Source organism: Equus asinus, chromosome 5 (genome assembly GCF_041296235.1).
Source record: "Equus asinus isolate D_3611 breed Donkey chromosome 5, EquAss-T2T_v2, whole genome shotgun sequence".
Lineage (NCBI taxonomy): Eukaryota > Metazoa > Chordata > Mammalia > Perissodactyla > Equidae > Equus > Equus asinus.
The window spans coordinates 52299705-52322435 of NC_091794.1; the positions used below are offsets into that span (position 1 = coordinate 52299705).

Here is a 22731-nt window from a genome sequence, read left to right on the forward strand (position 1 = left end):
TATGACTTGTCCAAGGCTGCACAGCATACGACTGGCGGAACTGTAAGGTCTAAGCCAGAAAACACATGTAAGGTGCTCCCTGTAGTTCCCAAAATACAGTTGGCCCGGGATGTTAATTCTTTCCCCTAAGTGTTTAAGAGATGAAATCAAATAAAATCTATTTTTACTCTCAGGAAACCTGAAGCCACACAGAACAATGTATTAATTTAGTTTTTGACCGACCAGAAAAGGAACTATTAAAAAAGTAATTGAAACGAAAGAATCGTTATCATACTGAAGTGTGTTATTTAGAAGTGAGGTGAGAATCATTTCCGAAGCTCTATCATATAATGACCATTTTTCACTCACTACAAATCTTTTTTCCACTTATGTCCAAGGGGAAGCTGAAGTTTTGTAAAGTAGATATGTTAATTTTAGAGTTTCTATTGAAATTTTGATGTCAAAAGGTATATTATTATTTATTAACATTAAAAGCACATTTACAAACTAATTGACTCCATTAAGGTTTTTGTCTGGATTACATGAGATATTATATGCAAAGCACTTAGAATAGTGTCTGGCATATTATAGAAACTCAATACAATTTTATTAGTAATGTTATTATTATTATATGTTGGAGCATGACCTTGGGAGTGACACAAACTTGAACTAAAATCCAAGGTCTGCCACTTACCAGCTATGTAAACTAAGGCAAGTTATTAAAGCATCCTGGGCCTCGGTTTCCTCATCTGTCAAAAGGGCACTTTACAAATCATGAAGATTTCTCCTTTGATTTGACGTAACACATTGGTTCTCAAAGTGTGTTCCCTGGCCCAGCAGCATCAGCATCACCTGGAACTTATTAGAAATGTAAATTCTGGGGCCCCATCCTGACCCTACTAAACCAGTAAGAGGGGTGGTGCATAGCCCTTTATGCTTTAACAAGACTTCCAGGCGATTCTGAGGCCTGCTGAAGTTTGAGAACCACTGACAGAGCACGTGACTTCTGCCACAGAAGCTACTGAATATGTTTTAGTTTATTTTTCCTGGATACTGAGCCATCATGAAGACAAAAGCACAGTTCCTACCTTCACAGAGCTAACAATCAAACAAACATAAAATCACATCTTAATTAAGCTTTTGTAGATTTCTAGTCCATTTTCCACTTGCCCCATGAAGCAAAAGAAAACTTTTTTATTTTGCCCAAGGATTTGCTTTTAAGGGCATGATTACAAGAGCTTTCCTTTCCCTCATCTGCCGTGTGCCTAATAAATACAACAACACAGCTCTGGTTTACATTGTAGCAAAATGAAAAAGTACCTACAAATTCAAAATTTTAGAGATATGGTTAAATCCTAAAAAAATAGATTCCATCTCACAAAGGAGACAATTTTCTTGCAGATAAAAGAGAAAGTGGAGCTTTTCCAAAACTGCAGAATACTCATTTTCAAGGGAAAATAGCAAAAGAATGCAAAATAAAAAATAAATGAACAGGGAGTCTTGAGTTCCTTTTGGTCCCTTTGATAAAAGGACCACGGATTTATCTTGAGCAGCTGTGTTTATAGGGTTTGCTGATCACGGCAGCTGTAACAGCCGAGTAACAGGAAGGTTACATTTTAAAAAGTTAACTTGGAAATGTGCTAGCTCCTTCTGAGGAATTAATGATATTGTACTTTTTTCCTCTCCTCTCTTAAAACCTGCTGTTGGGAAGGCACATTTAGGTCATTAAGCATCGGAGCCCTGAAAGAGCTGCCTGAAGCGAATAAACCACCTTTTCTTCTAGACCCTGAGACATACTTTAGGGGAGAGCCAGAGGAGGGGTGTCCGCCAATGCCAGAGCCTCCATCACTTTCTGGAAGTAAGTCCTTGGCCATCATACACTTCCATCATCTCTCCCCATGAAACTCAACCAATTAATAACATGAAGTAGAAAAGCATGAAAGGAACACACGTTTCCTTGTAGGTTGCAGTGAAATGAAGTGTGGTTTGACTGTTAAGATTTATAGCTCAGCTGCTGATCTCTGCTCTCAGAGAGGAGAGCCAACAGGCTGGAACACATAAAAAGGGTATTTTTATTGTCACTTTTCTGAGATCAGAATGCCATGAATATGTATTATGAGTCTGCCATAGATGAGACCCCCTCCCCCCAAATAATCGTAATTTTCAAAACTGATGCCAAAGAAAGAGACATCATAAGACTGCCTTAGAACAGAGTCTCTGACAATCTGGTTTTGTTCTTTCATGTGAAACACTATAAATAGAGGCTACTTAAAGGGTATTGTCTTAGAGACTTCCAGCTGCAGCGCTGGGAGAATATGATGAGAGGACGAGAGAGCTTAACTTAGAGAATATACGTGAACGATCTCTGAAGGTTTGGAAATAAGATGTGCAAAAGAATGCCCTATTTTTCAGACTTTTATAGGCTTCTGAGTTTTTAAGAATTTGAAGAATAATTTCTGTACAAAATTCCCGCAAAGTCGGGCCCTGTGGGAGCTGGGCGGCACAGCCCGGTTGTCAGTGAGGCACTCAGAGAGCATATGGGCCCTGCAGGGAACTCATTTAAAATAATTAATGAAAAGTGCAAGTGCTCAGCTTGTAGCAATCAAAAGATCAGAACTGCACCCGAACTGTTCGAGGTCTGTGGTTCCTCAGCTTTTCAAATCCGCTGAGACAGGGGTTCAAGATCATCCTTGAGAAACAGTAGCCCTTGCAGTAGGGAGGCCTTTCTTCCTGTCCACTCTTGAGGATGTTTAAGTCTCTCGTCTTTGCTGGGTTCCTTATGGAATGGGAGAACAGCTGGTCAACCTTTCTTTTTGAAATTTCACTTGTGAGCAAGGTGCAGCTGTCATTTCCCATCACAATAGTTTTCAGTCTAATTATTATCAGCTTCCTTTGCCATTTCTCAGAATTTCTTTTTTCTAACTTTATAATCATTTTATTTGCTTTCATAAGGGTCATCTATGGGTTCTGCTCATTTCTTTTAAAAACACAAATCCATAAACTTTAGCACCATAAACAACCATTAGTGCACCTGAGAAGGCTTTCGGTCTATCATCCTATTGTTTCTTTCCCAGGACGATTCATCTTTAATAATAAATATGGGGAGTAATTATCTTGTCCTCTAGAGTCACAGACGGAAGAGAATCTGGCAAACAGACAGCAAGAAAAGATCCAGAGAGCCAGGACAAAGTGTAAAGACAGTCCAGACTCAGAACATGCCCACAGGAAGAAACCGAGATGGAGCAAGGAGTCAGAATGGAGGCAGGAGGAATAGGTGGCAGGGAGTATGCAGGAAGCAGAAGAGTCAACACTGAGGGCAGCAGACACCTCTCCTCAGCTGTGTGAGCCCCTGCTTGTACATTCTGCAGCAGGAGAATTCTCCTTCATCCACAGATGAATTCTCCTTATGGACAGAGAGGATGTGTGTGGGGAGGTGGGGGTGGATGGCTGGATGGAAAAACCTAAAATACCTAAAAGACTCATACATTTTCAAAGAGAATTTTTTCTCCTAAAGTTCTTCACATAAAATCTTCCTGTAATTTCCATACAGTTCTTAAAAGATCTTCTCTCTTTTGCTTTTTTATTTTCTTCTTCAGCTTTTCTTCTTTTGCTCCCTTTTAAATATTTCCACTCACTTGCCTTCTCTGCAAATGAAAATAGTTCTTTCTTTTAAAAGTTTCACCAACTTATGAGAGAGACAGATGTAAACTATTGAGGACAACAGAATGCATGACACATGACACCCCAGATGAGGTTCTATGGAAGCACCAAAGAAGAAGTCAGATTAATTCTGCCTGGAGCATAGGAAGGAATGCAGAGTGGAGGTCACTTCTGAACTGAAATTTAGGATGAGGAGGAATTCAAAGGGTGAGGGAGAAGAAAAGTAAGTCAAGATCAAGGAAATAATGTGAGGAAAGATACATCAGGGATGAAGTAGGGCAGAAGTCCAAGTGATTCCAGTTGGCTGCCATGGGTGACTTCAGATGGTGAGGTGTTCATTGAGTTTGACCCACACGAGTAGAGGTGAACCAGAGTGAATTGAGTTTGGAGTGTGGTGAGTTTGCTATTTAGAAATAAAGATCTGGGGGATGGGAGAGGATTGTAACCTGCTCTGCATAATATCCTAGAATCTTCAGCTAGCAGATACTGAAATAATGTTTGCTCATTGAAGTATTTAAATGCTTACCCTGTGCTAGCCCCTGTGCAGGATGCTGAAGACACAGAGTTAACATGTAGGAGCCCAGCCATCAAGGATCTTGAAGTCTAGTTGGGGAGAGAGACAGATAAGCAAGCAAATAATTATGTTTTAAAACAAGGGGTATGATAGAGATAAGCACTGGGTACTGTGGGACCACAAGGCTATTCATAGGTGTTTTTTCAGGAAAACCGGATTATGCCTGAGTTGGATATTAAAAGTTGAGTTTATATTATCAGGTAAGAAAAAAAAGAGGATGCTGTTTCTGGCAAAGGAGTAGGATATGCAAATATAAGGTGGTAGGAGTAACATAGTATGCTAAGGGAGCTATGTGTAGTTCCAAATGGCTGGGCTCTAGAACGGGCAAGATGAGAATTAAGGCTGAATACATAAATGGGGGCCAGATCATGGAGCACCCAGTATACTACACAAATGATCTTGGCATTTATTGTACCACATGGGGAGCCAGTGGAATGTTTTAATCAAGTATTCTGAATTATCCCACTTTATCTCCTCCATTAATTCTTCCATCTCTTTGTATTATTCTTTTAGTGATTACTCTAGAGGTTACAGTACTCTTTCTTGTGCTCTTTATTCCTTCTTATAATATTGGGCTTCCCTCTGCTATCATTTTCCTTCAGTCTGAAGAACTTCCTGCAGTATTTCTTATTATGTAGGTCTGTTGGTGAATAATTTTTCCCACTTTTATGTGTCTGGAAAATGCATTTTGACCTTGGAAGAATATTTTCGCTGGGTTTAAAACTCTAGATGGTAGATTTTTTTTCGTTTCTTTCAATTCTTTAAAGATAACTTCCCATTGTTTCTTTGCTTCCATAGTTTCTGTTTAAAATTCAGCTCTTAATATTATTGTTGCTTTGGCTACTTTAGAGATTGTTCTCTCTATCCTTGGTATTTAGCAGTTTTATCATCAGGAGTATAAATATGCTTTTCTCTGTATTTATCCTGCTTGGGGCTGAATTCTTGAATCTATCGTCTTTCTTCAGTTTTTGACAATTCTCAGCCATTATCATTTCAAATTTTGTTTCTTTCCAATTGCCACTCTCCTGTCCTCCTGGGACTGCGTTACACATATGTTAGACTTTCATTATACAGCAAATGTTTCTTATGTTCTTCTCTTTTTTCCATTTTATTTTCCTCTCTGGGCTTCATTTTGGATGTTTTATGTTGACTTGTCTTCGCATTCATGAATCCTGCCTTTTGCCAGTCTGCATTTAAACCCATGTAATCAGTTCCCAACATCAGATTTGATATATATTTCTCAGTTCTGTAACGCCATTTGCATCTCTTTTATGTAGATTCTAATTCTCAGTTGAAATTACTCATGTTTTCATCCATTTTGTCCAAATATTCTCTCTGTTCTCTTTAACATATTTATAACGGTAATGTTAAAGTCCTGGTCTGCTAACATCACTATCCAGATGATCCTTGGGTCTGCTTCTAGTGCTTATTTTTTCCTCTTGGTTATTGATCACACTTTTCTTCTTCTTTGCAAATCCTGTAATTTTTGTACAATTTTTTGTCATGTGACAGAAATTATGTATAAAAGATCTATAGATAGTGAAATAATGTTATTTTCTCCCAGAGATAATTTTCCCTTTTCTTAGTTCAGCAGACAGCATGAGAGGCTGATCATGTTAATTCGATTAGGAATCAAGCTTGGTCAGTGCTGGGTTACAGCTTTAGTTAGACTTCGTCTACTTCTGATTTCAAACGTCTGTTTGTTTCAGGTCTCTCTCTCTAGTGGGATATTGTCCCCTAGGTACTGAAAGACTGCAGGAAACATTACTCTGACTCTTCAGTCCAATCCCGTCTCCACGGCAGCCAGCACACAGAATATGTCCTGTGAGGAACACTGGTCATATTTATGGGATGTCTCTAGGTTCCAATACATCATACTAACCCACCCAGTCATCAAAAACTCTTCTGTTTTTATTTTCCCTTAGAAGAGTCTCTCTCTTTCTATGGCAAGCCCATTTCTTAGCAATGTCCAAACATGATAAATCCCCAGAGAGAAGAAAATCTTTGGCAGTCTCAGTTCATCTAAGAAGGGCTCTACCATCCCTGGAATTTTAATTTGATGATTGTCGCTTCCACAGCCCTCTGATGGCTTTATTATTTCTGTAATTTACCTGTTTTTCCTTCCCCAATCTGGTGCAGTGGGAAGGCTGACCAGCCATTACCTATTAAATCTTACCCAGAAACAAAATTCCTGTTGAAATGTTTAAAACAGGAAAGTGACATGACCGTATTTACATTTTAGAAAGCTTTCTAGACGCTGTGTGTGGATGCATTATAATGGGGCTGGACTGCAGGTGGCGTGTCACAGTAGTGGGGAGATGTTTGCAGCCAGCTACCTGCTTTTGAGTCCTCACTTTGCCTTCTACTAGTTGTTTATATCTGGATAATCTACATAAGCTACAAGTTTCAGTTTTCTCATCTTTAAAATGGGGCTAATGATTCCTGTTTCATGGAGATCGGTGGGTTAATTTTAGCACAATGACTAGCACATGCTAAGCATTCATTAAATGGTGTCTATTATTATTTTGAAGATAAGGAGATCCTAAAAAGGAAGTAACTCATTTGAGAAATGCTAAGGAGATAGAATTTAAAGGATTATCTACCCTGATAAGAGGTGAAGACATGTGTGACTATCAGGTTTCAAGCCTGGATAACTATGTCAAAGAAAGAGATTATCATTGAGAGAGGAAAAACGGGAGAAGATGTTCAGAATTAGTTTTCAGGATGTGTTGAGATGGAGGTGCCTGTGCATCTACTAAGAAAAGCTAACACTTTTCCAAGATTGTAGTAGGAAGAAAGACAAGAGTGGTAACTGTAGAGTAACTATAGTCAAGACAGGCATGCTTAGGATTAATCTTATTTTTAAACCCACTTTTTTTCTTCTGACTGTAGATGTAATATATGGGAATTATAGAAAATTTGCTAGTAAGAAGAGAACTCCAAAGATTATAGAAATACCAGATCTAAAGTGCAGCCACTACTCCCAGGCCTGAGATGGAGAGACAAAGGAAGATGCCCACCCTAGTTAGGGCTGAGACATGACTGTGTTGGAGAGGGCTTCCCCATGTCTCACTGGATGGCAAGGTGGCAGAGCTGCTGCGGGTGGAATTTGCTGGAAATCTGCCTTCAGGTGTACCAGGAGAAGTCATCTACAGGGAGGCGCTGTGTCTCAGAACTCACTGGAAAGCCATCAGGGGAGTACAAGGGAGTCTGTTCACAGGGAGGAGTCACGCTGGTGGTCCTCTGCTTGCCTCTTGGGCTGTTATAGAAAGCCATTGATGATTTTCTATATGATGATGCTGGCCTGGTGGCATTCTGCTGCAAAGTTGCCTGAGAGGGTGACAAGGGAACTGCTGGCTCTGGGCTCTGAAGAAGCCATAACTGTACCGCAGGAGCCTGGAGCTGGAGAAGCCACTGTAGGAGCTTGGTACTGGAGAGGTCAAGCTGTAGGAGCCTCCTGCTGGAGAATCTGAGCTGCGGCAGACCTTGAGAGGAGCACCGCCAACCTGGAAGAGAAATCCTTCCTTCTCCAGTGTCCCTCTAGTGCCCTCTAGTGACAGAGCTGAACATCACACCAGCTGGCAAAGGAGACATACTTGCAGGGCTCCAGTCCATTACCACAGAGCAGGGAGTGAGGAGTGGATTTGGAGCTGAGGGGTAATTATTGATAACAGGCATATTATCATCTTGGCTGGCTCTTCATGCTTATTTCTCCACTCCTGGTCCTTTACACTATTTCGTAACCTTTGAAATCACAGTCATTATTCCTACTAAGTTTTAAGGTATTAATGGTTATGCTTGTCTTTTGAGAGAATTGCCATTTATTGAGGGAATAAAACTTGGAAGACTCAAAGCAATAATGGTATAAAAGTGACATTTTAAGCATAAACCTGGCTTCAAACCAAGGCTCTACCACTTTCTAGCTGTATGACCTTGAGCAGGTCAATTACACTCTCTGTGTTTAAAATGGGGCTTCACCCACGAAAACTGGGCTTCCTATTAGTTACCATGCTCATAATGTCGCTGTGAAAATCGAATGAAATAACCCATGGGAAGCCTTTAGCACAGGCCCTGACACATGCTAAGAGTTGGATATATTTTCTTTATTGATAATATTTTGTTTTTATTCCACTAAGCAGCTCTATGATAGAGAAATAATTATTACCCCTATTTTTTTGTACAAAGAATCTGTGGCATAGACCCTGTGGCATAGACAAAAAGAGTTTGAACAATTTGTCTAGTCTCACATAGTAAAAGGTGGACCCTAGATGAGAAGTGTCCATGTCATTAATATTTCTCGGCACAGCCTTCCTTGTTCAAAGAGTGTTCAAATCATATTCCCTAGGCAGCCTATTCTTACGCTGATTTCTAAAACCAGCCATTTTACTATAATATTACCTATTTTTATCACTTTCATTTGATATTGTTCATCTCCTTTTCAGGAGGATGCCACTGAATTTAAAAATTGTTATTATAAAAGACCACTTTAAAAAATCTCAATTACCAATATATCCCCCCTCCACGCTATCATTACAGAGTCTGCCTTTAGTTTGCCTTGCATTTTACACCTCTCCCTGCAATCTCAATAATTACAATGTGTGGAAGCTTATTTGGCAATTGTGTGATGAGAGGCAGTTTGCCAACTTGCTTTCAATGTTCTAAACTATAACTTTGGACCTTGGGACAGTTTTCAAACACTTCATAATCCCCGGTGACTTTTTAGTCTTGCCTACTGGGTTTTTAATGTCCTTTTGTATTTTCTTTCTTTCCCTTTCAAGTTGAAACATCTTTCACACTCTCTCTTTAGCCCCCAGGTTTTTCCCCAAGGGTTCACAAACAGCTTGAAACCCCTCTTTGATATGTCTTATTCAAAAACCTGGGAACCACTTGGAAATGTCTCTGGGTCCGGTTTTGCCAATCAATTCCCTAGAAGCCATTCACATTATAGCTGTAAAATCTTTAAAACTCCCAGTGTAGAGAAAATCATGCATGAGGGTTACCTCACGTGATTGTTTCATTGTTGTTCTGTCAAAGACAAAATGCACGGGACAATTAAAGAGAGGTTTTTATTTAGGCGATTGCAATAGGCAGAATATTCATTAAAGAGGAATATCTCAAAGAAAAGGAGGGAGGCCTGACCTGTTATGGAGGCAGGTCAATCAATTTCTAAGTCGTCTTAGACTCCTGAGGAAGGGTAGAGAGGGTCTTACCTCAGAACAGGAGAGAGCAGAGTGGCCTCTTGCTGTTACCTGTTTCTGGAACACGAAAGGGTGGGGGAATTTCTTCCCTGTCTCTGCTTTCCTGGAGCACAGGGCTCAGGTAAAGTTCAACACTGTAAGTGCCCCCACTTTTCCTCAAAACAAATGACTATTGCTCATCACTGAACAACACAGAGGTGATCAGAAACCTCCGAGTGGGACAAAGCAGGGTCTGAGAAGCAGTCTCTCAGGGATTCTTGTTGGCATTGCTCCTGCAAAACCAGTTGAGCCACATGTTGTGAAGTGGTGGCAAAGGTTAGTCATTTTGGAATCCTGAAGATCCTGAGAGAAAAAGACGGCAGCGAGCCAGCAGCGTCTGGAGTGTGATCGGGGCTGTCAGGTTTTAGTCAATGTGAGAAGAACTGGAAAAGTCATCTTGGAGGATTATAGTCAGATATTGAAGGAAACCAAAAGAATTGAAAATTTGATGAGTTGACAATTTGTGCAAAGTAACATCTCCATTTTAATTTGCAGGTAGGTACCAAAAAACTGGTGTTTCCAAAGAAGGGGAGGAAGTCAGTTAAAAGTTAAAACTCTACCAGATGAGACAGGGTTTGCATATCCATTGGTAACCTGCAATTTACAAAGAGGGGCAAAAGAGTTCAAAAATGGTGAACTCAGCCAGAATCTGATTGCCGGGAAGGGTACACTAGAGACAATGCCTGGTTTTCCATTGAAACAGAAAGTTTCTCGCTATAATTCTTAAACTACAGGTGAAAAATATACACCTAGTTTTTAGTAAAATCTAGTTTAGTTTAAATCTTTGCTTTAGAATATATTCTTTTTTTTTTTCATAAAGATTGGCACCTGAGCTAACAATTGTTGCCAATCTTCTTTTTTTTTTTCCTTCTTCTTCTCCCCAAAGCCCCCGAGTACATAGTTGTATATTCTAGTTTTGAGTGCCTCTGGTTGTGCTGTGTGGGATGCCACCTCAGCATGGCCTGATGAGCGGTGCCGTATCCGCACCCAGGATCTGAACTGGTGAAACCCTGGGCCGCCGAAGCAGAGTGTACGAACTTAACCACTCAGCCATGGGGACGGCCCCTAGAGTATATTCTTAAATCTGGTACCAGTAAAGAAAAAGAGTCACTGATGTTATGGAAACCTTCTTACTTGAACAAATAATTAAAACACAAAAATAAAGCATTTATAGATATATTCATTTCAAGTAAGAAATGAGAGATTGCTATAAATAATTCACTTCAGGAAACTTTAGATAACTACAGATCCAGAATGAGCACAAAACTAGAGACTTCTTAAAGTCGAAATCCTTCCTATTATTTTGTGTCTTTGATTACATGATACCACCAAATCATCTTAGTGAAAGTCACACACACATCCACCAAAATTTAAGTTCTATAAAACAGAAGTCATTAATAGGAAAAAACCCCAATTTTTAAAAGGTCTGACTGATGTTCCACATCACATGTCATCAGGGAAATGCAGGGTAAAACAATGAGATGTCACTACACATTTATTAGAATGACCAAAATCCAGACCACTGACAACACCAAGCGCTGGTGAGGATGTGGAGCAACAGGCACGCTCTCATTCATTGCTGGTGGGAATGCAAATCATACAGCCACTTTGGAAGCCAGGTGGGCGATTTCTTACAAAACTAAAGGTACTCTTGCTATACAGTCCAGCAATCACACTCCTTGGTAGTTACCCAAAGGAATTGAAAACTTATGTCCCCACAAATGCTTGCACACACATGTTGATAGCAGCTTGATTCATAATTACCAAAACTTGGAAGCAACCACAACGTCCTTCAGTAGGTGAATGGATAAACTCTCGTACATCCAGAGAATAAAATATTATTCACTACTAAAATGAAATGAGCTATCAAGCCATGAAAAGATGTGGAGGAAGCTTAAATACATATTGCTAAGTGAAAGAAGACAATTTGAAAAGATACACATTGTATGATTCCCACCATATGACATTCTAGAAAAGGCAAAACTATGGAGAGAGTAAAAAGATCAGTGGTTGCCAGGAAAGAGGGTGAAGAGATGACTAGGAGGAGCACAGAGGCTTTTTTAGGGCAGTGAAAATTCTGTATCATATTATAATGAGGGATATACGACATTATCCTTTTGTCCAAACCCATGAAATGTACAACACCAAGACTGTACAGTTTAGGTAAAATATGAATGGAATGAAATGATACATGACTTTGGATGATTATGATGTATTGATGTAGGTTCATCCTTGGTAAAAAAAAATGTACCATTCTAGTGAGTGATGTTAATAATGGGATAGGATATGCATGTGTGGGGTCAGGAGATATATGAAATCTCTGTATCTTTCTTTCAATTTTGTCATAAACTTAAAACTGCTTTAAAAAAAGTCTATATAAAAAAGGATCAATGGTTCCCGAACCACGATCATTTGGAGTCATTTGAAGACTATTAAAGCATTTCAATCAATCCTTGCCACTCTGCCAATGACCTATTGCTTTCTTACCTGATTGTTACTTGATGATGGCTGAAACTGAATGACAGCTTGGCAATATTGATCTAGAGTCTAGATTTAGGAGTTAGAACTTTGATGTGAAAACTTTGGCAGTGGATAATAGCATGGGCATCACTTGGGAGTATGTTAGAAATGCAGCATCACCCAACCCAACTCAGATCTATTGAATTAGAATCTGCATTTTTAACAAGATTTCTCCGTGACTCTTAGGCACATTAAAGTTTGAGAAGCACTCATCTAGAGGACTTAGAATAAGATGGAGGATGTGAATTTGAGAGAAGTTTTCAGAATACTGTGCTCTCTGACACACTGGTGTCAGACTGACAGCAGCTGGTCCTTGTAGTGCTGTATTTAAATAGTCACCAATTCCAATCTTTCCAGGATGGCTATGTGAGGTTTGCCACTGTAGTTCAGCTGATGGACAGTTAGTCACCTATCGGGGGTGAGGGAAGGATCAGAGCAACGTTATTAAAATCACTGAATCATTTTATCATAGGTTCATGACCATCACATCTTTCATTTTCATCACTTTAAAACACCTTTTGATTATCATTATAACAAACCTTGTCAGGCAGCCAGCCATAAAATGAAATAATGAATGTATAAATGTCATATTTTCCCAGGCAGAAAGTAGTGAATGTAAATAGTTACCATTAACACTAAAGGTTGATTTTTAAGAGGATGGGTTGTGTTAGGTTGATGGATATACAGATATATGACATGGAGAACCATGCTTCTAGCACCGCTCCAGAGCCATCAGTTCTCTGGAATGAGGAATTCAAGTGTGATGAATGAGGCCACCCCTTTGCATGCCCGGAGGTATATTCATTCATTTGTTCATTTACTCAACAAATATATTTTTAGGCATCTTCCATGTACTAGATATAATCCTGGGTGTTGGGAATATATGGGATATAGAGGCAGATGAAGGCAGTCTTTGCTCTCATTGAACTTATCACCTAGGGGAGAGAGAGATAATCAACAAGTAACTAAATATTGGAAGATAAGTTTGGATAGTGATATTAATAAGAAGTATGAAGAAAATTACCAGCCCCAGTGGTCTAGTGGATAAGACTCAGTGCTCTCACCTCCACTCCCCAGGTTTGTTTCCCAGTCAGGGAACCATAACACCCATCAGTTATCACACTGTGCAACTGCCTGTTGCTGTGATAGTGAAAGCTATGCCACTAGTATTTCAAATACCAGCAGGGTCACCCATGGAGGACAGGTTTCAGTAGAGCTTCCAGACTAAGACAGACTGGGAAGAAGAACCTGGCCAGCCACTTCCAAAAAGACTGGCCCTATGAATAGCAGTGGAGCATTGTCTGATGTAGGGCCTGAAGGTGAGAAGATGGCAGGGTCACCAGGAGTCAGAATTGACTGGATGGCACTGACAACAAATGAAGAAAATAAAGCAAGATAGTGGGATAGGGTGTGACTAGGGGGAGCATCAGTGAAAGTCTTTCTGATTCTTCAGCTGAATCCTGAAAGAAGAGAGGAAACAGTTCCACAAAGAATTGGGGGCAGAATATTCCAAGGACAGAGGACAGAAGGGTAAAGCTACTGAGGTGGGAGCAAGGTTGACATGTTCCAAGGACAGAAAGGTCAGTGTTACTGGAGTGAGAGAGGTGGACACTGGTACCAGATGAGGTTGGAAGGAGGTTGGGAATCAGGTTATGTGGGGACATGTAGCCTGGGCAAGGAATGTGGGTTTATTTTAAGTGTGAAGGGAAGCCTTTAGAGGATTTAAAAAAGGGATGTGACCTGATGAATCCATATACATTGGCTGTTACTAACCCTTCTAAGTGAACTACTCTCCATGATTCTATGTAAATTGTTGGGCCTGGAAGGCAAGAAGTTTGAGGCTTGAGGTCCCACATAACACCTATGCGGGAACTTGAGGGTGCCTTAAGATAAGCTGTGCATTTGAATAACAATGAATTTTCTTACAAGGAGCATCCAACAGATCCCAGTAACAAACCACAGGAACCTTCACAAACTAGCCTGTTTATCTCAATAAGAACACTTCACCCTTCACGATTGTTCTGTGGTAAGCAATGTCTTTATGGCCAGTGTATCAGTCAGGATTCAGGGAAGCAGAACCAACAGGATCATATATTGAAATTTATGACAAGGAATTGGCTTATGGGATTGAGGGAGCCAGCTGAGCAAGTCCAAAAGTGAGTAGGGCTGAGTCAGGAAGGAAACATCAGGGCAGGCTGGGCAGAGGATAGAGCTGTTGTCCACAGGCAGTCAGCAGAGGAAGAGAATGGAACTCCATGGGCACAGGCAGAAACTCATCCAGTGATGGAACCTAGTTCCTCTCTTAGGGAAGCCTCAGCCTTGCCTTGAAGGCCTTCTAACTGATGAAGTCTGCTTCACCCAGATTATCCAGAATAATCTCCCTTAAAGTTTGTTGATTAGGGACTTTAATTGCATCTGCAAAATTCCGTCAAAGCAACACAAATTAGTGTTTGATTGAATAACTGGGGACTTTAGCCTCGCCAAGTTAATATGTCAAGAAAACAAGTCATCACAGCAAGGTTAAAGACATTCTTTTATAATCTTAAACAAGTTAAATAAATGGTTAATGGTTTCTTATACACATCAAAACCTATTGCAGACTCACTCACATCGTCATATGAAAACATTATGCCATTAACCTAGCAGATGCTGTTACTCTGAATAGTGAGAGGAATTGATTACCATCATCCATTTAGAAGGTATTAGGTTAATGACATCGTTTTTGCCACATAAAAGAGATTGCCAATAAAGCCAATGAAGGTTAAGTTTTATGGGGCTCAACTACAAAGACCCTTGTGAGTATGAGGAGTTGCTGGGAGTTTTAGAGTGTTCTAGGTGAAGAGCGGAAGCCAGCTTGTAAGGATGAGTCATTTCTGGGTAGATATTTCAGGTACTTTTCCTGAAAGGATCTCAGAAGAAAAGAACCCAACTCTACAAAGCTCCAGTAATTTGTTGAGAGTTATTTTCTTATTCTAAATAAATAGCCATTTTTATGAATAATTTTGTATTCGTAATTTTATATTCTTTTTCTTAAAGACAGCTCCCCAAACTGAAAGTTTCAGGCCCAGGAAACAGGGATCTACTCCTGCCTATGAATTTTTTATCATCTGATTTTTAACTCAAAAAAAAAATTATCCCAGTAAGATTGTCTCTCTCAAGATCTACAAGGGTCTATCAGTTAGTTACTGGTTTAATTGTCCTGAAACCCAGCCAATTGTGATGAAGATGCCTCGTTTAGTTGAGAGACAAATCTCAGTAAATCAGCAAGAGTTCATTTCAGAGGCATTCTGGCTTTCACAGCGGACTCAGGAGAGCTCTAAGGCATTCCGAATGCCTTGTGATTCTGAAGTGATAATCTGCAGGCGTATGGGACAGGATCAACTGCTGATGGACAGAAACCCACATTTTCTTGTACTTAGGGTGTTAGACAAATGGAAAGTGGTTTCATTTGTAGCTTTGCTTATGAGATAGTTCCAGGTTTATTCATTTTTGTCTTCTTGCTGAAAAAAATAGAGTCTATTCACACTGGTCAAATATTAGAACATATAAAAAATTATTCAGTGAGAAGTCTCTTTCCCTTCCATGACACTGATCTGTCCAGTTCCCACTATCATCTAGGTCTAGGAACCACTATTAGGAGTTTCTGTCTATCCTTTGAGGGGTTTGGTGGGCATTTATGATTTTAGATTTCAACCTCTCCTTTCTTTTGGTTTCGGTTTGTATGGTACACTTTTCCAATCCATCTATTTCAAATTTTCAGAATCATTTCAGTTCAGATGTGTGTTGGATTTTGCTTTTGATCCAACTAAAAAATCCTTTTTTTGAATCATGAAAATTTATTGATATGTTAGATATTTTGGTTTTGTATTTCTCACACTCTTATGCTATCTATTGTTTATATACTTTTTAAAGTTTTCACTGGATCTATAATTATTTGTTTTTATTTGAGGGGTGTAATATATTTGTTCTAGTGGTATATTTATAGTTATAGGTTCATATACTTCTTGTAGCCCTTTATTTTTCCAGGATGGTGACTATTAGATCTATGCTGAATGATGGTAAAATGACCATTTCTTCATTCCCCTCCCCCTCTTCCACCACACAGTTTTGTTCAATAATATAGTCTTTGTGTTTACTCTTATTTTCTTAAATTGACTTACACTACTGTTACTTGACTTGTCGGTTTAAGTCCCTTTTCTCTTCACTGTTACTGATTTGTTGTGAGATGAAGATTCTTCTCCCAGTATACTCTCCCAATTTTTCGGAATGTCTCATTTCTACATGGTCAGGCATGTGGCATTTACCTTCTATTTTGTCATCCTAAACTTCACATTGTTTTAATCTCACTTCTACATTTAAATATATTCAGTGCTCACCCCCAAATCTTTTCCAAATTTTCCTCAGTCATTTCTCAGTTTATTTTGTAGTCATTTCCTCCAAAAGGACTCTTGGGAACAATAGACCTTAAAGTTCCCTGCATGTTGAAACTGTCTGTAATTTTTAGATTTGAGGCACAGTGTGAATGTTCTTTCCTTGATTATTTTGTTGGTATTGCTCTGCTGTCTTCTGGCATGGATCATCGCTATGAAGATATCTAATGCCAGATCTATGATTGTCTCCTTCTTCTAAGTGACTTGATTGATTTGTCTGGCTGCCAAAAGTTTCTCTTTATCTTTAAAGTCTAATAACTTTGCCAGGGTATGCTTTGGTTATTCTGTTATTCCTGGCACATAGTATGTCTGTCTGTATATATCAGATTGTCTCTTATTTGAGGAAAGCTTTTACATGGTACCTTTAAGTATTTGTTCTGCTTTTGTTTTCTTTCTTAAGGACTCACCATTTATATGTTTGTTGGATCTACTTTTTTTGATATCTATCATTTTCCCAGCTAATTTGTTCTTTTTTAAATTTTCACCTTATTCTATTTAGTTTTCTCACCTGTATACTCTGCTTTTTATGTTACCACACAGTCTGTTCTCACTTGTGATATTTTTCCTGAGTTCTGCCAGTTCAGTTTCATTGCTTCCTGTTGTGTCTTCATCTCTTTCCTAAATTCTTTTACTTCTGCCCTGTGACCTTCCTTTATAGGGGCAAATGCTCTTTCAAGTTTTAAAATTTAATTTGTGGTAAAATGCTTGGTAACAATATTTATCTGGCCAATGGCAACATTTCTCAGATGACAGTCTACATATTGATTAGTTTTGAAGCTCTCTTTAAAATTTTTGTCTTTAATTTTGTTTGTAATACCTTTGTGTCCATGCTATGCCAGTTTTTAAAATTTCCTCTTTTAATTACCTAGTTTTAATAAGTTGGGTTTTCTTAGATTAGAAACTTGTAGCAGCTTCCTGGGTGAGAGCTTGTGATGTGGATTCAGGATGGCGTTCAACTTTTACGACCAACAGGCACAGTCTGCTGTTAGCGAAAAATGGCTCAGGTATGTGATTCTGCCTCATCTGTTTCTCAGAACCAAAGGAGGCTGGGGAGAGCTTCTGCTTCCAGCCTTGTTCACCTCTGTTGACGTCCACAGATATAAATGAAAGATAAAACGTTTGTACTCTAGGGTGAGCCCTACACCTTCAGTGTCTTTTTTTCGAGCACTTTCTGAGATGCTGCTGCCGGCCTCCTCCCACTCTCCAACTCATCACTTTATCTTGTGTAACTTCAGCCCAGTCTCAGCTGTTCGGCTGCCCTTCATATTTTGTAGGCTGCAGGTTACATCTGTCTTTGGGTTTTGGTGGAAGTAGAATTTGTTTACGAAATTATTTCCCCTCATTTTCCTGGTTCTTCTTGTATAGCACCCAAGAGAAAAGGGGGAGAGATATTGATTTATATAGTCATGTTTGTATGGGACGTGGAGAGTTTTTGTTTTTGTTTTCAAATCCAGATATATAAAGAGGCCACTATAATGTGTGGTTGTTCAATGTTGACTTAGTTTCTTTATTTCATCTACCTGGGCTTGGCATTTGAAGTGCTCCTCAGTCCAGCTCCAACCTCATTCTACTTTCCTCTCCTTCATATATTTTACACTTCTGTTAAATTCTACTGAATTATTCAGAGTATCTGAATGGTAGCTCTTGTTTCTCCATATTTTTATTCACTTTGTTGTCTCAAGTTGATGTTTCCTTTCTCCCTTGCCAACTCTCTCTCACCTCCATCATCCTTATTTTCAGCTAAAATCCTATCTGGACTTCAAGATCCACCTCAAATAGCATCTAATTCTTAAAGTTGTTCCTCTGATCTCTTCCTATTGTTATAATCTTTTATACATTTAACCACAGTTTACATTATTCATATTCTCTTAGAACTGTCTCTTATTGTATACGATATTTTTATTTGAACACTGCTCCTACTTTCTACCAGTTGGAAGAAAGCCCGTGACTTAGTCATATTTATGCCCCATTTTTGCCTGAGCACAGAACATCGTGCATAATATACATTCAATAAACATTTGTTGAAATGATAAAATTAAGCAAAAGGCCAAAATTATTTTCTTGAATTCATGGTGCAGTTTCATCCCACTTCTCACTGATGCACAACATAACCACTCATGGTGATAATTTGGCTCTTTTTTTCTGAAGCCACAGGTCCCTGCAGATCAAAGCATCTTATGAAGCTGTGATGGCAGGAGCACTTGTTTAGTCGTGCAGACACTCAGGCTGTGTTTTGATTATTTTAATGGTCTTATTTCAATACAGAATAATTTGTTCTTGGCTTTTTATGAGTCCTTGATAGCTGTAAGTAGATTAAAAAACAAAAATGGAAAACACCAGCTTCTTTCATCTTCTATTGTTAAATGGTGGATCTCTGTTATTATATAAATACATTAATAGAACAAACTGTTAAAATTTAACTTTTACATTTAAATTGAAGTAAAAGGAATAGCAGAAGCTTAGTCTCCAAATATATTATTTTTAGAAACATATAAAGTTTTAGATGAAGTGAAACTTGAGAATTTTCTCCCCATTATTTCATTTAATTGGGTCTCTCACCAAGTATAATTTACATGTCATTTTCTTTATAATTTTGTAGCTTTGAAAGCTGTATTTGATGAGAAAAACCTGTTCCCAAAAGAAGTTTTGGATCTTGAATGAAGAGCCAAGCAATTATGTCAAGAAAGAAGCAGTGAAGTAAAGATAAAAAGAAATAAGAAGCAATTATAATTGAAAGAAAAATAAATATTCCATTGTCACATAAAGTATGTATATAAAATGCAGAGAAGGAATCAAGAATTCTTCCCCTTTCTTTTACTTTATATTTGAACTTCAGGAAGTTTTGTTTGTAGATAATATTTTAATGCTGCTTTTATCCATCACCATTCACTTTCTCCACGTTCTTCTTTTATTTATTTTTTCTTTGAGGAAGATTAGCCCTGAGCTAACATCTGCTGCCAATCCTCCTCTTTTTGCTGAGGAAGATTGGCCCTGAGCGAACATCCATGCCTGCCTTCCTCTACTTTATATGTGGGACGACTACCACAGCATGGCTTGCCAAGTAGTGCCATGTCCACACCTGGGATCTGAATCGGCGAACCCTGGGCTGCCGAAATGGAACGTGTGAACTTAACCACTGGGCCACCGGGCAGGCCCCTCTCCGTATTCTTAATAAAAGGAAGATTGGACTAGAAAAGGAGCAATATCAATTGGTATTATCTATTCTCAAGCATTTTTATATAAAAAAATGTACAATTCCACAACAAAATATTCTAATCAGTTACACTTCTTGTTGCTTCCATAGATAAATATTTTGGTTAATTTTTATTGTAAAACTTGCATTGAGATTAAACATGAAAAGTACTGACAGTGAATATCTACAAACTTCACTAATAAAACTGTTGCTACTTATTTAAACTTTCTAGTTTTTTCTGAAAAATGATTTTGATAATGCAATTAGACCATGTCAATTGTAGCTGTTGCTATGACTGCTTATTGACTTCTAGCCATTCTTCTATGCACTTATTGAGATATTAGTGCATATATTCTACTTCTACACTTTGCCGTCCTGTACCCTAAAATCGAGTGGCATAGCACAACCGAAGAGGTAATAGCTTTGAAAAAAATCAAAGGGCCTGGGATTGTATAAGACACTCACTCAATGTGGAAGGTCAAGTGGGAAACGTCTGGTTCTGAAACACACTGCCTTGCTTTTGTGATCCACTTTTCTTTACAAAATATCATCATCCACCAGGCAACCAGTATTCTCATGTTGCTTTAGCTATTGTGTTCTGCATGAATAATTAATAAATTCATTCACGTAACTTTAGTTATTTACTATACATTTGTATTTTAAAGAATCCTTTCAAAAATATTTGTATTTTACAAAGAATTTTGCACTAAAACATGCAAGTAAAGGAAATAATTAACAATATATAGGGGCCTACTCTGTCCAGTAACTGCAAATGTCTATTGTGTTTAAATCTCACAATAATTGTACGTCTATTTTAGGGTTAAAATCTGAGATTTGGCTTCATTAGAAGAGGGCTCAATTATTGATGGCAGTGATGGGATTGGAGCCTGCGTCTGTTTTACTCCAAAGACTATGGTTTTTGCCTTTCATCATTCTGTTCAGTCAGTTCTTATTAGTATAAAGTCAATGGAATGAATTCTAACATTCAAATTTCCAGCATCAGTGGAGCAAATGTCTTAGTTTGGTGGAGAGCGTGGCAGAGGAAAGGTTTTTAGAAGACACTTGCCTATTCCATCCACGTTTAAGTGCATCCTGAGTCAGGCATTTTGGCTTCTACATATATGCTTTTCCTTCTCATTGAATGACAATCACATATAAGAAAGATGTGGGAGAAAAATATATTTGAAAAAATCAATCAACATATGTTGGAGAATGTCGTCAGAGTGGTAAAGGCCCTGGGAACCACGTTCAAGAGGAACAAGTAGAGAAATGGGGAGGTTTGGCTTAAGAAAGAGAGTTCATGGGAGATACAACATATTCTCAAATAGTTCAAAGCTGCAATGAGGAAAAAGAGAAGAAGTAGAGTTGATGAGCACAGTTTTAAGAAGACAGTTTTAGGATTGCTCCCTAATACCTGGTATGACATGACAAGGTTTCTCATGTTCCTTTTCCTTCCCATCTTCACTTATCCTGGTGCAGAGATGTTGGCAGCAGTCCTGCTGCACGGCTATGAAGAGAAGAAGGAGGAGCTGAGAGAAGACCCACCAGAGAGATGCTTACTGGACCTAAACTTATGGGAGGGGTTAGTGGGAGGAGGAATTAGAGGGGAATTCTGGGAAGGCAGAGGGGCTGAGGTGGGAAGATGACCAGCATAGGTGGGAGATTGGTTATGTTAAGAAAATAAGTATTGAATAAACAAATGACTAAATCAGTAAATATATTGAGGATAATGAGAGCCAGGTATCTCACTGGTGAAGAAGGTACTTATAAAATTTGCAAAGGGGAAAACTAGAAAGAACCCTGAGATTTTGGATTGCAGTTAGGGATATCAGTGTGAACTCATGGTTGTGAATAGATAGATAGGTAGATAGATAGATAGACTGGAATGTTTAGAGTAATAGAAAATTATGTTTGCAGCTTTCTCTCAAATGATTCAGAAAATACTATTTATATTGTATGTGTATATATATATGCACACACACACAAATATACCATATATATATCTACACACACATACATAATATACATTATATGTTTGTGTGTGTATATACATATGCATATAGATAGAGAGAAAGGAGAAGAGAAGGGGGAAAAGAGAGATTAGGTAAATAGAGCACATATATGTGGTGAAATGTTAACAATTGGGGAAAATGAGAGAGAAGGAGAGAGGGATATGGTGGTTCTTTGTATTATATCAGCAACTTTTCTGTAAATTTTAAAGTATTTCAAAGTAAATTATTTTTAAAAATTGAAAAAGATTGCCTTGGGACAAAGGATTCCTTGAGACGTTCAAGCAGAGGCTGAGTAACTCTCTCACAGGGTTACTGCTGAGAATTCCTGTACTGGTTGGGAGGTTTGATTGGACAATCCATCATTTCAAACTTACAGCATATGATTTATGAATCATAGATTGGTGACAGTACAATGGAGTGAAACTTGAACCACATTTCCAGAAGTTTAAAGAAATATTAAGATGTTAAAGGATGTAATATGAGTACCAAATATTTTGTGAAGGCTCTTTCTCCCATCCATCCATCCATCCATCCAATTATTGAAAGCATATGCAAGAGACTATTTCAGACACCAGGTAGACACACATAAATGGAATATACTTCCTCTGCTATCTGCTTTCTGGAGTGAAGGCACACAAAATGCAGTGGTTTATTAAGCAAAGACTGAATGAACCCACTAGTTTTTCTGGTATAATTTGGAAATTGTTTTACTAGACATATTTTACTTTTTTTTACCCCTGGAGATGACTTCATTTAAAGTGTTTAGTCTGAAATAGTCTGGTTCATATAGACAGACTTTCTCTCTATAGTGTAGTAAGTGTGTGTGTGACCCTAATCCCATCCTTAATCAACTTCAGGGCCTCTTCTGTGAAAGGGATTAAGAGGGGCTGCCTCACAAGTATTTTTAATGAGAATAGAGTTTTTAAAGGTTTGAAAGTCTCTTTTAATGTTACTGTTTCTAATAATTTGGAACAGGAACACACATAAAAGGAAAAAAAATAAAAAGATGTTTAGTTGTCATGTCTTACTCATATTTTACAGCATCCAATTGTGCTAGGCAGGTGGCAGGGTCTCACCTATCAAACGTTAATAGAACTGAAGACTTTATAAGCTGGTCCTGAAATTA

At 38.5% G+C, this 22731-nt stretch overlaps 1 protein-coding gene across 1 annotated transcript in view; it reads left to right on the forward strand.

Annotated features, from left to right (window-relative positions):
* WDR49 (WD repeat domain 49) overlaps positions 1 to 19290 on the forward strand; it is a 523215-nt gene extending 503925 nt beyond the window's left edge. The window contains 2 exon segments of the mRNA XM_070509548.1: positions 1691 to 1837; positions 19000 to 19290. Of these exon segments, the coding sequence (XP_070365649.1) occupies positions 1691 to 1837; positions 19000 to 19130 (278 nt within the window). The 3' untranslated portion in view covers positions 19131 to 19290.
* The last annotated feature ends 3441 nt before the right edge of the window (positions 19291 to 22731 follow it).